This window comes from Stenella coeruleoalba (assembly GCF_951394435.1).
Source record: "Stenella coeruleoalba genome assembly, chromosome: 12".
Taxonomy (NCBI): Eukaryota; Metazoa; Chordata; class Mammalia; order Artiodactyla; family Delphinidae; genus Stenella; species Stenella coeruleoalba.
The window spans coordinates 2,301,023-2,316,699 of record NC_137158.1 but is presented as its reverse complement, the minus strand read 5'-3'; the positions used below and the strand labels follow the sequence as shown (position 1 = coordinate 2,316,699).

Below are 15,677 nucleotides of genomic sequence, written 5' to 3'. Positions count from 1 at the left end.
AAATAGACAGAAAATCAGTAAGGATATAGAAGACTTGAGAAACACAGAAAACCAACTTGGCTTATTTAGTCTAATATTTAGGGAAATTTTCATACAACAGCAACAGAATATATATTCTTTTCTAGTGCATATGTAACGTTCATATTCACCAAGACAAACTGTTCTAAGCCACAACACAAATCTCATTAAATTCAACTGAATTGAAATAAAATAATACAAAGTACGTTCTCTGGCCACAATGAAATTAAAATAGAAACCAATAAGAGAAAGATATGGAAACTCTACGTGGGTTTGAAAATTAAAAAAATATACCCTAAATAAAACATGGGTCAAAGAAGATATGACATTTAAGATTATAAAATATTTTGGACTGAATGAAGTGAAATGAAAACATAACACTTCAAGATTTGTGGGTATAACCCAAACTGTAATTTATGGAAAAATTATAGCAGTAGATGTCTGTATTAGAAAAGAAAAAAATATCTCAAATCAAAGATCCAAGCTTCAGTGTTAAGAAACTAGATAAAAGGATCAAATTAAGCCCAAAGTAAGCATAAGGAAGGAAAAATAAGAGAGGGAATTAGTGAAATAGAAAGGAGAAAAAAATAAAGAAAAATCAGTAGAATGTCAATAAAACTGATAAATCTGTAGCCAGACTAACAAGAAAAACAAACAAAAACAAGAAAGAGAAAAGATTACTTACCAACATTAGGAATGAAATAAGAGACATTGCTATAGTTCCTGCAGAACTATAAAATAATAAAGGAATATCATGAATAATTGTGTACCAATAAATTTGAAAAGTTAGATGAATTAGGCAAATTCTCTTGAAGTTACAAACAACCAAAGTTCACACAAGAGGAAATAGAAGATCTGACTAGTTCTATGACTATTAAAAACCATAGAACTTGCAGTGAAAAACTGTTCTACACAAGAGACCCTAGGCCCAGATGGCTTCACCGGTGAATCCTACCAACTATTTGATTTAAGGATGAAATAATACTAATTCTACATGAGCTCTTCCAGAAAATAGAGGAGAGAATGTCTCAAATCATTTACTCTGATAAAGACTTTAAAGAAAACTAAACTCTGATAGCCCTCATGGACATAGGTGTAATGCAAAAAAGTATTAGAAAACTGAATTTAGCAATATTGAAAACATCATACATCATGACCAAATGAGTTTATTCTGGTATGGTACAGGCAGAAAAACAGAAATATATAGACCAAAGGAACAGGATAGAAAGCCCAGAAATAAACCCATGCACCTATGGTCAATTAATCTACAACAAAGGAGACAAGAATATACAATGAAGAAAAGACAGTCTCTTCAATAAATCGTGCTAGTAAACTGGACAGCAACATGTAAAAGAATGAAATTAGAACATTCTCTAACACCATACACAAAAATACACCCAAAACAGATTAAAGTCCTAAATGTAAGACTGGATACTATAAAACTCCTAGAAGAAAGCATAGGCAGAACACTCTTTGACATAAATTGCAGCAGCATCTTTTTGGATCCACCTCCTAGAGTAATGGAAATAAAAACAAAAATAAACAAATGGGACCTAATTAAATTTAAAAGCTTTTGCACAGTAAAGGAAACCATAGACAAAATGAAAAGACAACCCACAGAATAGGAGAAAATATTTGCAAATGAAGTGACCAACAAGGGATTAATCTCCAAAATATACAAACAGCTCATGTAACTCAATATCAAAAAACCAAAAAACCCAATCAAAAAATGGGCAGAAGATCTAAATAAACATTTCTCCAAAGAAGACATACAGATGGCCAAAATGCACATGAAAAGATGCTCAACATTGCTAATTATTAGAGAAATGCAAATCAAAACTACAATGGGTCACACTGGTCAGAATGGCCATCATCAAAAAGTCTACAAACAATAAGTGCTGGAGAGGGTGTGGAGAAAAGGGAACCTTCTTGCACTGTTGGTGGGAATGTAAATTGGTACAACCACTATGGGAGACAGTATGAAGGTTCCTTAAAAAACTAAAAATAGAGTTACCATATGATCCTGCAATCCCATTCCTGGGCATATATCTGGAGAAAACCATAATTCAAAAAGATACATGCACCCCAATGTTCATAGCAGCACTATTTACAATAGCCAAGACATGGAAGCAACCTAAATGTCCATCAACAGAGGAATGGATAAAGAAGATGTGGTACATATATACAATGGCCTATTACTCAGTCATAAAAAAGAATGAAATAATGCCATTTGCAGCAATGTGGTTGGACCTAGAGATTATCATACTAAAGGAAGTAAGTCAGACAGAGAAAGAGAAATATCGTATGATATCGCTTATATGCGGAAACTAAAAAGATGACACAAATGAACTTATTCACAAGACAGGAACAGACTCACGGACTCTAAGACAAACTTATGGTTACCAAAGTTGGGGTGTGGGGAGGGATAAATTAGGAGTTTGGGATTAAGATATACACACTACTGTATATAAAATAATCAACAACAACTCATATTGTTGTATAGCACAGGAACTATATTCAATGTTCTGTAATAACCTATATGGGAAAATAATCTGAAAAAGAATGGATATATGTATATGTATAACTAAATTACTTTGCTGTACACCTGAAACTAGCACAACATTGTAAATCAACTCTACACCAATATAAAATAAAAATTAAATTAAAAACAACAAAAAGAAAATCAATCAATATAATACACCATATCAAAGATTGAAAATCATATCATCTCAATAGATGCATAAAAATTATGCATATGTAATTCTCTGCATGTTGCTTTTTTCACTTAGCTTTTTAATTAATTTTAAATTTATGTTTTTTGTTTGTTTGTTTTTGGCTGCGTTGGGTCTTCCTTGCTGTGTGCAGGCTTTTTCTCTAGTTGCGGTGAGTGGGAACTACTTTTCATTGCAGTGTGTGGGCTTCTTATTGTGGTGGCTTCTCTTGTTGCAGAGCACAGGCTCTAGGTGTGCAGGCTTCAGTAGTCGCAGCACATGGGCTCAGTAGTCGTAGCACACGGGCTTAGTTGCTCTGAGGCATGTGGGATCTTCCTGGACCAGGGCTTGAACCTGTGTCCCCTGCATTGGCAGCCGGATTCTTAACCACTGCACCACCAGGGAAGTCCCAATTTTAAATTTATCTTAATTAATAAATACATTTCTAATGGTATTACAGATTTATATAGAAAGGTAGACCCCTGCCCCTCTTGATATTTTTTCACTTTGATTATCGAGACGATAAAACAACCACCGAAACAACCACTTTCAATTCTTTTAGCTGTTTCTTTTGTTATTTACTTTAGTATTTGTAGGTAACATGCTTCTTAAGGTTTTTATTTTTTAGTTTTAGACATAACCTATTGCTTTTCTACTAAGGAAGATGATTTTGCTCTCTTCCTCTCTCTCTCTCTCTCTGTCTCTGTCTCTGTCTCTGTCTCTCTCTCTTACACACACACACACACACACACACGTATTCAGATAAATACTTCTCCATGTCTCACACCTCCAAAAAAGTTTATTATTACTTTTGTGAGTTCAATTAATGATCTGTGTTTATATTATTATGTAACTATTATTTACAGTTAATCTATATAGTATACTATGTTTACACTTCTTGTATTTCCTGAGCTGGTATTTAGAGTTAGTGTTTTGTTTCTGTTTTTTTCCATTATTCAATCACCAATCAATCCCTAAATTTTACCTATAAACTGAAAAGAAAATCTGAATAGTTCACACAACAGATATTTACTTTTATCCCCCCAGGTGATACCTTCTGTTTTCTTTTCTTTTCTTCCTCTAATTGAATAAAATTGTCATGTAATATCACCTTTTGTTTTCTTGATCCAACTTGAATTGGTTGCTTCTTAGAAATTTTGAACTGCCATTTTGGGATGTTTATTCACCATTATCCTAGATATTTGTCTCAGTTCTCTCTTTCTCTTTTTATTTTCTTTTGATATTTTCCCCCTTCTCTCTTATGTTGCATCTTCTGTTCTCTGCTGTCCCTATGGGTTTAACTATTTAAAATTTATAGGTGTTTGGGGTAGAAGTAAACATAAAAATCTAGGTTCAATACATCATGTGACTGGACCAAATTTGTCAACTTTCCATAGATTTGGTTTTAAATATCCTAGAAAGTTGTTCCTTTGACTCATGCTTAAAGATACATATGGTCCCCGATTTACAATGTTTCATAGTAAGGTTTTTCAGCTTTACAATAGTGCCAAAGCAATATGCAGTTGGTAGAAACTATAGTTCAAAGTTTGAATTTTGCTCTTTCCCCAGGCTAGTGATGTTCAGTACAATATCTTTCATGATCCTGTGCAGCGAGCCACAGCTCCCAGTCAGCTAAGTGATCAGAGGGTAAACAACTGATACACTTATTCTGTACCCAGACATTCTGTACCTAGACAACCGTTTTTCACTTTCAGTACAGTAGTCAATAAATTACATGAGATATTTAACACCTTATTATAAAATAGGCTTTGTGTTAGATGATTATGCCCAACTAAAGGTTAATGTAAATGTTTTGAGCATGTTTAAGCTATGCTAGGGTAAGCTATGATATTTGCTAGGAGGTATATTAAATGTATTTTTGACTTATGATATTTTAAATTTACAATAGGCTTATTGGGATGTAACTCCATTGTAAACTGAGCAAGATATATACTTAATCCTCCCTAGAACATTCAATAAATGAGGATGAAGTCATTGAAATTTAGGTATAAGCTAATTTTCAGTTTTTCAAGCAAATCTGAATTGCTAATTCCTGGTATAGGAATTAAAGATGTACAGTTCTCCTCCTTGTACTTGGTGAGTATGCTAAGTTCTGTATTTCTTCCTAGTACAACAAAAAAGTATTATATTTAGAACATTGTGAAATAACATAATGATCGTAATGTCCAATGTTTGCACAGTGTCTTTTATTCTGAAGGTTTGCTAAGGACTTTATACCTTGAAGGAGAAATTATTATTTTTTTTCATAATTTAGAAGTTCCTCATTCTGAGATGAAATATTATGAGATACAGTTATACAAAGTAATATTTTAATGAATCAGAGGACTATTCCTGACCAGAATTTTCAATGATCAGAACTCACTAGGCTCTTTCAGTTTCTTGTAGGATGACATCTAAATTCTACTAGGCAACTTATTTGGATTTCTTACCTTGAGTTGGGATAAGTGCCATCATTTAATTATCAATAATACGCCTTATAGCATTCTTATACCTGAAATCAGCATCTACAAACTAACTCAAATAGGGAGTTTCATGAAGACTACCCAAAGGTTAGAGGCAGAAATAAATATGAGATTTTGCCATGAAAAAATTTATAATATTTATAGTTTCCAAACTTATAGAAACCCTTAGATTGTAACAAAAATATTCATATACTCTCAAATTCTTTTAATCCCAAATGAATCCTAAAAACATAGAGTCAAGTAAGGTAGCAAAAACAGATATTCTATTTTTGTAAACTACCATTTACATTCTAAATATAGTGACACTGCTTATTCAGTAGTCAGCCTTCTGGCAATCCCAACCCAAATCTGTAGCTGTGAACCTGAACCTAAACAAAAAAGCCTCAGTGATCACAGTAGATATCAAAAAAGCTAGCACTTTATTTGTGGTAGAGACATGCCAGCCCTCACATTTTGCAGATATTCCATTCCATCAAAATAGAAAATGCTGCTATTGGTAGGCACACTGACAGCAGATTCTACACTATTTTAGAAAGATTTCCAAACATGAACAAACAAGTTATCTTTGTTAGCTACTATTAGATAGAAAAGTGTACTTCTAGAAGAATAGAAGTTGAATAGATAGAGAAGTTGAACTTCACTTTCTCCAACTCTACTGAATTTTTCTTGGGTCAAATAAAATCCCCAACCCACATGGATTTAAAGTTCAGCACTCACCGAAAAGCTCAAGATCATAATGGAAATGTATCAAAGCTCTTAGGTATAGAAAATAGGATGGATTACACCTTACATAATTAGTGGCAATTTCATTAATTCATTCAACAAACATTTTGTTGGGTTCATATTCAACAAAAGTGCTAGGTACTGTTTTAGTGAAGAAGATATTTTAGTAAACAAAGAAAATAAAATTTCTGACCTTGTGGAACTTATATGCTACCAGAAAAAGGCAAATAATAAATATAATAAATTAAAGTGTGTCAGAAACCATTAAGTATTATGGGGAAAAAATAGAACAGGGTAAAGGGAGATGGGAGGCTGGAGATGTGGGGGATGATTGCAGTTTTACATAAAGTGGCCAGGGTAGGCCCTACCGAAATGGTGTGATTTGCACAAAGACAGGAAGAGTGAGGGCTACTTGGAATATTATTGCATTCCAGGCAGAATAAACCAGGGCAAAGCCTCTGGGGTGGGAGTGTGCTTGGCATGTGTGAGAAACAGTTTGCTGGACAGAATGAAGCGGGGGATCTGCAGGCAGTGAAATGAGAAGGAGAATGTTGACTACCCAATGGTCATTTTTAGGCCATCATCTGGGCTCTTGTCTTTACTTGAAGAGAGGTGAGGAGGCCATGCCAGGTTTTGAGATAATCTGATACACTTTAGAGGGATCACCATGGCTTCTGTGTGGAGAATAGATAATGTGGAGTTTAGGGTGGGGAGAAGAGCATGGTGGGCAGGCAACTGCAATAATTCAGGTGAGAATTTATAAAGCTTCCACATATAGTATTTTATTAAACATATAATTCTATACATCTCTCTTTATATTAGAGATAATCCCCACATGTTCTTGATTCTTATATCAAGCACGGCAGTGAATGTCTGCCACACACGAAGCACTATTTTAGGGAAGCTACCTGAGCCTAGGCCTTGCTTTAGCATAAGTGTTTTGAATGAAGTGACCCTGTCCTCTCCCTCCTTCTGGCCTGCCCTTGGTTGACTGAGAGCGAACTGGGCTCAGGGGTAGATCCACAGCAGGCGGGTCCTCCAGGACTGGCCCGGGACAAAAGGAGAGCTCTACATCATTTTGAGCTGATGCAACCAGATTCTTCTCAGGAATTTAACTGAGGAGAATGAAAAGCATACTAGTTGATAACAGAAAGAGAAGGGGACACACAGGAGCAGACAGGTTAAAAGTGGAACACTAGAGTAAAGAACATTTATGAAGTTCTTGTTCTCAGGTCCATAGGGAAGCTTAGGGATCAGAATGCCCTTCTAGTTTCTGGTCCTATGAGTCTGATTCCAAACGCTTCCTGCCTTTCCAGGGTTTCCGTGTGTTGACTGAAAAAAATGCACAACCTAAAAGTTGAGAGTTATGTTTTATTTGGTGGATTTTCTGAGGACTTCAAGCCCAGGAGGCAGCCTCTCAGATCACTGTGAGGGACTTCTCCCAAAAGGTAAGGGGAGAGCCAGGATATATAGGAGTTTTGCAACAAAAAACAGGTAGTTGGAATATCAAAAGGTTACTGATAATTTAAGAAGATCAGACATCTCAAGTTAATGAATTTAGCACTTTTCTGTGAATGGGAAAATGCAAGAGTCTGGGCTTATTGAAATCATTCCTTTGACATGCACCTCAGCTATCTGGGGCCAGTATCCTGTGTTTTCTCATCCTGAGTCTCCTCAGGGTGCACCGTCGGGGGTGGCTGCAGCAGTTGACTTCTTGATGCCGGGCATCCTGTTTCCATCCTGAGTTCCATCAGGGCTCACCACTGGGGAGGCTGCAATGTGGTGGCTGCAACATCCTTTGTTTACTGATATGGCAGCAACATTTTTCATTCACACATGTATGTGTGAACTTATATTACCATCCCGCCTCATCTTATATTCTTTCAGGTAAATTGGATATATATCTATTTCTTACAAATAAAAGAGCTTAAGAGAAGTGAAAACCACTAGTGTTAACAGTCTTCTTGCATTCATAATCATCTGTAAGTCATTTTAGTCTATTGAATTTGGAAAAGAATTTTATTTTCTATGCCCTTAAGATGTAGTGGATAAGAGCACAGGCTTAGGAGCCAGGCTGCCTGAGTTCAAATACCAACTCCGTCTTTTACCAGCTATGTGATTTGGGGCAAGTGATTTTTCTCAGATTCCACATCTATAAAAAAAAAGAGATAACAATACTTCTTAGAGTTGTTGATACAATTAAATGGATGAATACAGAAAGCCCTCCAATGATACCTGGTAAATAGTAAAGACTCCATAAGCATCACCATTTCATGATGAAACAAACCATTATTTCTAGTGATAAAAAAAAAAATACTCCAGGTGACTGCTATCATGGGTGGGTTAACTGCTATTTGTTAGGGCAGCAGTATTTTCTATTGAATAATTTAGATTCCTTCATAATAGTTAGACAATCTCTACAATCTATCGGCATGTTTCAGTTAACAAAACTTTTCATTAACTACAGAGAAACAGTTATTCATGGGAAAGGGAGAACAGGCAGGTGTAGCTTTTGAATACCTACTCCATGCAGGAAGGACCTGGTGTTTGGTGCTGGGGAAAATGATAGTGACACTCAAGGAAGTCAAAACTTAACTCATGACTTGAATCTAAGCTTCAGGAGGACTTAGAGGATTTTATTTTTTTCTAATTACCTAGCACCTAGAATATAGTAGGCACTGAATAGATGTTTTTGAATGAATCAATAAATGTTGAATAAATGAAAAGTAGCCACAATGAACAAAAAGGCAATCAGAGACTTTCAAAGCTAGAGGAGAAATCCCTTTTTTATAAAAAAAGGGCTATGGAAACACAGAGGGAGATGTGATAAATTCTGACCAGGGTGTTGAACCAGGTGTATGGGGATGAAAGTTTCCACATCTGAACTGGACCTTGAAGACAAGAGTTTTGATAAGTGGTCCAATGGGTGGGGCTTAAAGGAAGAACCTTTCTAGCAGAGGAAATTCCAAAGGATTAGGGATGTAGAAGTGCATAATTAATCTGGAGAATAGAGTCTGGATTGATTAGAATTGAGAGAACCTGGTGGAAGACAAGAGGGGTCCAAGTGGTATGACAAGAGATGAGACTGAAAACATTTGGAATCAGAATGTGAAATGATCTCCTGTACTACGTTTTGGATTTTACCCTATAGACATGAAATTAAAACAGAAATAGTTTCTACTGAATTATATACACATATGCTCATTATATTTAAACAATATCAAATATTTGTTAGCATGACAGACTTAATGATCTCTGAGATTTTAAAAGGTAATTCTCATGGTAGAGTGGGCAGAGATTAGAGTAGAGAGAGACTAGATCTGGGGGACCAGTCGGACAAACACCTTTAGGATTTCTGGAATTCCAACAAGTAATATTAATTCCATCAATCATCTTCAAACTCTTCCATGAGCTCCTTTTCTTCATTAGAGAGTCAATTAAAGAACTACTTGTTGAGGTCCTGTTATGCACTTTGTACTCTGGAGTGGGCGGGGGCAGAGCAAGGCGGAACAAGAGGCTCCCCATCTAGGGAGACTAAGGAAGTGTGAGGTATCAAATGTTTATATCTTTGACAATTTTATTGGTTTTAAAAAATAGGATTTCAGTGCAGGTTTTTGTTTTTTGTTTTTTGTTTGGTACGCGGGCCTCTCACTGTTCTGGCCTCTCCCATTGCGGAGCACAGGCTCCGGACGCGCAGGCTCAGCGGCCATGGCTCACGGGCCCAGCCGCTCCGCGGCGTGTGGGATCTTCCCGGACCCGGGCACGAACCCGCATCTCCTGCATCGCCAGGTGGACTCTCAACCACTGCGCCACCAGGGAAGCCCTTCAGTGCAGTTTTAACTTCTTTTCTCTTTGTAAGAAGGTAGGTGTCATTTCCTACTTCTAAGGGCTGTTTTATGAATCTCTGTTCTAGGCTTTTTACATTTTTCTGTTGGATTATTTATCATTTCTTATTTATTATATATTAATGGAAGTAGTTGATCATGTTATAAATTACAATATTTTTCCCAGTTTGTCATTTGTCTTTGTTTGCAGTTTTCTTACTCAGTATTTCTAAATATCATCAAAGGTATCCATTTTTTTCTTTTATGACTTCTGAGTTCGGTGTCACATTTGGAAAGGTGTTCAACACTTCAAACATAAAAAAATCCTTCTAAGTTTTGGTATTTATATGATTTAATTAATGCATTTGGAGTTTATATTGGCTTTACTTTTATTTTTTTCCCAATGGTTAACCAGTTGTCTCACTGTTAATCAAATAATCCATCCTCCTTGTACTGATCTGAAATTTCACCTTTGTTTTAATTCTATTACCATATAATTCTAATATTTATTTATCTATTTAAATGTTATACTATTTGTAATATAAGTTTTAGTGAAAGTTATACTTCATTTTGAACTAATTAATAAATCAATATATTATGTAGTTTTGTTCTGTTTAATGCCTTATAATCATTATTAATGTTTCTTTATAATTTAAAATTATGCCTACTGATTATTAATAACAGTTGATTTTTTTTATGTTAATTGGTTTTTTTAAAAACTTTTAATTTTATATTGGAGTATAGCTGATTAACAATGTTGTGATAGTATCAGGTGCACAGCAAAGCGATTCAACCATACATATACATGTATCCATTCTCCCCCAGACTCCCCTCCCATCCAGGCTGCCACATAATATTGAGCAGAGTTCCCTGTGCTCTACAGTAGGTCCTTGTTGGTTATCCATTTTAAATATAGCATTGTGTGCATGTCGATCCCATATGCCCTAACTATCCCTTCCTCCCATCTTTCCTCCCCTTGTAACCATAAGTTCGTTCTCTAAGTAATTACTGTTGATTTTTGACCCACTTGTCATTTACTGTGATCACAGATGTTTGGTCTTATTTCTGTCAGCTTCTTTTGAGCTCTCTGTCTTTTCTCTTTCTAGATGAATAGAGATTTATTTTGGCATTATTTTTTCTTATCTGTAAGTGTTCAGAAATCAGTTACTTTTCTTTCTTCCTCAAAATCAAGAATAACATCACATATGCTGACATTTCCTTATATAGGATGAACAATTTCCTTCTTACTTCCTATATAATCTTCTGTTCTTTCCCAGTTTTTTTTTGAGTATCCATTGGCATTTTTACCTTGATGGTTATTAATTTTTTTACATTGTAGAGCCTCTCTTTTAAGAATGATTTCAGCATTTACACTGTTTCACAACGACAGTAACCACACATATTTATGTGTGTATATTTGATCTGGGGCCTGCTGTCCCTCTGACCTTGTTTCCTTCAACTCCCCGCCTTGCTCACCAGGCTGTAGCTATCTTGGTCTTTTTCTCTAACACTTAAGATTGTTCCTACTTCAGAGCCTTTGCATTTGGTGTTCCTGTTGCCAGGACCTTTGCATGGTGGCCACTTGTCATCACTCATCAGAGCTGTCACTACTCAGAGGCCTTCCATGGTCCCCTCCACTAAAGCACCTCCCACCTCACCCAACCCAAGCCCAGGTGCTCATTCACTCTCTCCCTCCTTACTTCAGGTTACTTCCTGCACCGGTTATCACTCTCTAACAGGATTCTATTTGGTTATGGGCTTACCTACTTTTTGGTTTCCTATTTATTTTCCTTTCCCTCCCCCTAGAACATAAGCTCCATGAAGGTAGACACCTGGTCTACCTTGCTCATCATTTTACCCCAGTGCTTAGAACTATAACTGGTATGTGTTAGACTGCTGATATTTGGCAAATAAATATTTGTTGAATGAATGAATGAATGAATAAGTCCTTGCTTTTTTAAAAATTGTGAATAATATTTTATTTAGTCATTTTTGTTTATGACTGAAACTCTGGGAATTCAAAATTAACATCCTTACCAGTGAGCTTCTTATAGATGCCAGAAAATGTTTCAACCTTGTGTTCCACATTGTTCTGCTGTGCTTTATCCAATTGAACCTTCATGAGTCGGCTGCCATCCAGCTTCACGCAGATTCTCTTGGCCACAATCTCACTTGGGAAAACCAGGTCCTCCAGGATGGTATCATGCATGGCTGTCAGAGTGCGGCTCCTGGGACGTTTTTGCTTATTTTTTGTACGGCTTTTTCGAGTTGGCTTAGGCAGAATTCTCCTCTGAGTGATAAAGACAACTTGCTTCCCGCTGAACTTCTTCTCCAACTCACGCACTAGCCGGACCTGGATTTTCTGGAAAGATTTCAGTTGAGGAACGGGAACAAAGATTATGATAGCTTTCTGACCACCACGACCTTCAATTTTCTTGGTGGCCATGATGTTCAGCTCCTGCAGCTGGGCCTTGAGGTCCCAGTTCATCCCCAGCTCTAGGAGGGCCTGGGAGAAGCCCGACTCAAACTCGTCAGGCTTCTCGTTATTGGGCTTCACGATCTCCACGATGGCACTGCACATGGCCTGGACCTTGCCAATGAGGCCAACATTTGCTGCCGCCGCCACCACTTGTAAGCTTAGGAAGAGAAGCCCTTGATATTTCTAAGGGTGCCTCTTATTCTTCAAAACTCTGTGGAGTTGCTGGGCCTCCGATCAGTGTGCTCTGGGCCAATCCTCCATCTGCCTTTCTGTATTAATCCTCAGCCTTGCTATCTGGAGAATGGTGGTCATTGCCTCCTTCCTTTTAAGGACAGGCAGGATCCCCAGGAGACCAATCTGTGGTGAAGGGGCAGCAAAAGCTGGGGGTAGAGTGTCCTTGGTCACAAGGGCCAGCGCTCTTGCAGATGGAGTGGACTCATTCATTTATTTTGAAAACAACTGATTTTGATGTGATGTCTTGTTAATAAGCAATGCTATATGGTTGCTTTAAGAAATAAACCTGTTTTTTTCTCTTTTAAGACTTAAAAATATTGCATATTCTATGAAATTAATTGTTTTCTGGTTGCTGAATTATTAAAACTGCCACATATTTAATCAGAGTAATGGGATTTCTGAAGGAAAAATGTTTGGAATAAAGGTTGGATTTGTGGATAAGGCAGGCTGAAATGAGAGTCTGATAAAATTTAAGAGATGAGCATTGGTGCTAAGGATCTGAGCTAGCTGGGGACTCTTGCTGACCACAGTGAAGCCTTTAGCTGGTGTAGCCTTCAAAGCCAGATTCTAGGGTCTGTAGACAATCCTGCTTCTCGGCATCCCTTTAAAGCCTTCAATCTAGGCAGGGCAAAGCAGATAATCACACAAATACTCACTCCACACTCTTCTCCCCACTGCCACCTGGCTGAAGCCTTGCCTCTCCCGATGTTGCTAACAGTAGGCAGAGTCCTGCAGGTGGCAGTGAGGGAGGTGTGTGTCTATATGTGTGTTTGGGGTGTACAGCAGGGGGACGTGACAGGCAAGCTGGTTTTTCCAGAAGGAAACTGGGTCATCTGTTAGCTCCAGAGTCCTCTTAGCATATTATTTCCTCAAGGCCATCCTATTACATCATCTCTCTCCCCATCCATCCATTCATCATCAACAAATTTTTGAACCCCTATTGTTCTAGGCATGGGGATACTGTAGTGAATACGGTAAAGTCCCTGTTCTCATGAAGCTTACATTTCAGTAAAGCAAGGGATGAAACAAACAAATAAATACATGATATCTCATTTGATAATAAAAGCCTTGGGGAAAAGTAAAATAGGGTAAGAAAAAAGAGAGTGAAAACGTTGATGGGCCTACTTTCTATGGGGTAGTCAGAAAAGTTCTCTCTGGGTATATGACTTTTGCATTTGAAGAAAATAAGGAGAGACCTCACTTGTGGGTTTCTGGGGAACCTTATTTCATGATCCATAAATGAGCATGATGCATGGTTTGGAAAAGTCTAGTAGAGCTTTATTGACTTGGTAAGGTCTGGATTGTATTGCAAATAAAATGGGGAAACACTAGAGAATAATAAGCAGAAAAGTAACACGATCTGACTTATACGGCAAAAGAATCACGTGCTGTTGTACGTATAATAAATAGACTTTGTGTGTGTGTGGCAGGTGGAGGTGATGGGGGAATGCGGAAGCTGGGAAACCTGTCCATTTAGTCCTTGCTGTAAGTTTATTTCCTTATCACCATTAGTATTCACCAAACTTTCTTTATCAGACATGCTATAAAAATAGGCAAACCACAGCCAGCTTTTACCCAGAAGTTTCATAGTTCGCGTCTTCAAATGAAATAACACATAACAGAATTTGTGCTTAGTAAACTTTAATTTTCTATATCTTTCAGCCTTAATCTTAATCTTCACCTTGGCTGAATAAGGTTTACCTGGGGCAGAGTTTAGTTTCTCCATAAATCTCATTTGGTTGCTCCATCTTGGTGGCCTCGGGCTGTGCTCCTGTGATCCTACTTATCTTCCGGGATCTCCACCTGCACAGCGTGTCCTCTGATGCAGCCTGCATCTCCAGGGCTTCCTGTCCTTGGCACAAGGTTCAAGGCACATGGTAGCTTTGTTGTGACTGCTGATTGCAGAGAAGGCTGTAATTGTGTACATCTTGCCCTTTAACACATATAACTAATGAATGAGAAACTGCTTTTTTAAGGAGAAGTTTCCTTTGCAAAGAACAGATAGGGAAGAGTTCACATGAGCCTCTTTTATCCCAGAATGTGCTTGATATTTCCTGTTTCTCATGATTAGCTTTCCCTCCTTCTTCACTGTGCTTTTTGTCCTAGGAGGCTGACTTTTATGAACTATACCAAAGGCTCCCTCCCCATCTGGTTTCAGCTTGGGTCTGGCTAACAGGAGGCACCAGTGGAGCTATGGTAATGAGAGGAGAATGGGTTTGGGGTATTTATCCTTCCAGCTTCCTTTTTGCTGGGTTGCCATTTATTGGTTTTGTTCCTCTCCTATAGGTCACAACTCCAAGGGCAACCCTATGTGACAACCACAGCCTCTCCCTCGGGGTTCTGGTAACCCTCTCTTGCCCTTCAGTCCAAGGGGTGGCAATAACTCCTAATTCTTCCTGGCACTAGGTTACTGCACCAGCCTTTGTGAGTTTCTTCCAATACTACCTACTCCTTTGTAAATAAATGCTTTATTAAACTCTCTTCAATTATCCTGTTTCCTGCTAGTCCCATGACAAGATACGTAGAGGCTTCTTCAGGAGGAGCTGAGGAAGAAAGTATGAAACTTTTGTTCAGAAAATACTGAAAGCCATTCAGATATGAGACAATTTTATCTTAATCAATGTGGTAGAAATGGGGACTATCAAATGAACTCATAAGTTTAGCCTGTGGCCATCAACACATGAATACTGATGGCCTATATGTAGCCCATTCAAAATTGGCAGAATTATCTTGATGAGAGAGTGTTTTATTTTAAGCATTAAACAGCTACATGTATACTTTCAGGACCCACAAAGACTAGGCAGAAAGACAATTTCTTTATACAGATCTTACTCAACTTACAAAGGGACCATGTCCTGATAAACCCATTGTAAGGTGAAAATGCTGTAAGTTGAAAGTGCATTTAATACATCTCACCTACTGTACATCTTAGTTTAGCCCAGCCTACTTTAAACGTGCTCAGAATACTTATATTACCCAATAGTTGGGCAAAATCATCTAACACAAATCCTTTTATAATGAAGTGTTGAATACCTCATGTAATTTATTGAATACTGTACTGAAACTGAAAAACAGAATGGTTGTCTGGGTACAGAATGGTTGTGAGTTGTCACCCTGGTGATCACATGGCTGCCTGGGAGCTGTGGCTCGCTGCCACGGCCCAGCATCACAAGAGAGGAGTGTACTGCATGTCGCCAGCCCAGGA

At 37.7% G+C, this 15,677-nt stretch overlaps 1 protein-coding gene across 1 annotated transcript; it reads right to left on the bottom strand.

Moving 5' to 3' along the window:
- Positions 1 to 11,733: 11,733 nt before the first annotated feature.
- LOC307195225 (small ribosomal subunit protein eS7-like) lies at positions 11,734 to 12,340 on the bottom strand (the record flags this gene model as incomplete). The annotated part of the gene is made up of 1 exon (XM_079939198.1): positions 11,734 to 12,340. The coding sequence occupies one exon, from the start codon at positions 12,338 to 12,340 to the stop codon at positions 11,756 to 11,758; it is 585 nt and encodes a 194-aa protein (XP_079795324.1). The 3' UTR covers positions 11,734 to 11,755.
- Between the last annotated feature and the right edge of the window lie 3,337 nt (positions 12,341 to 15,677).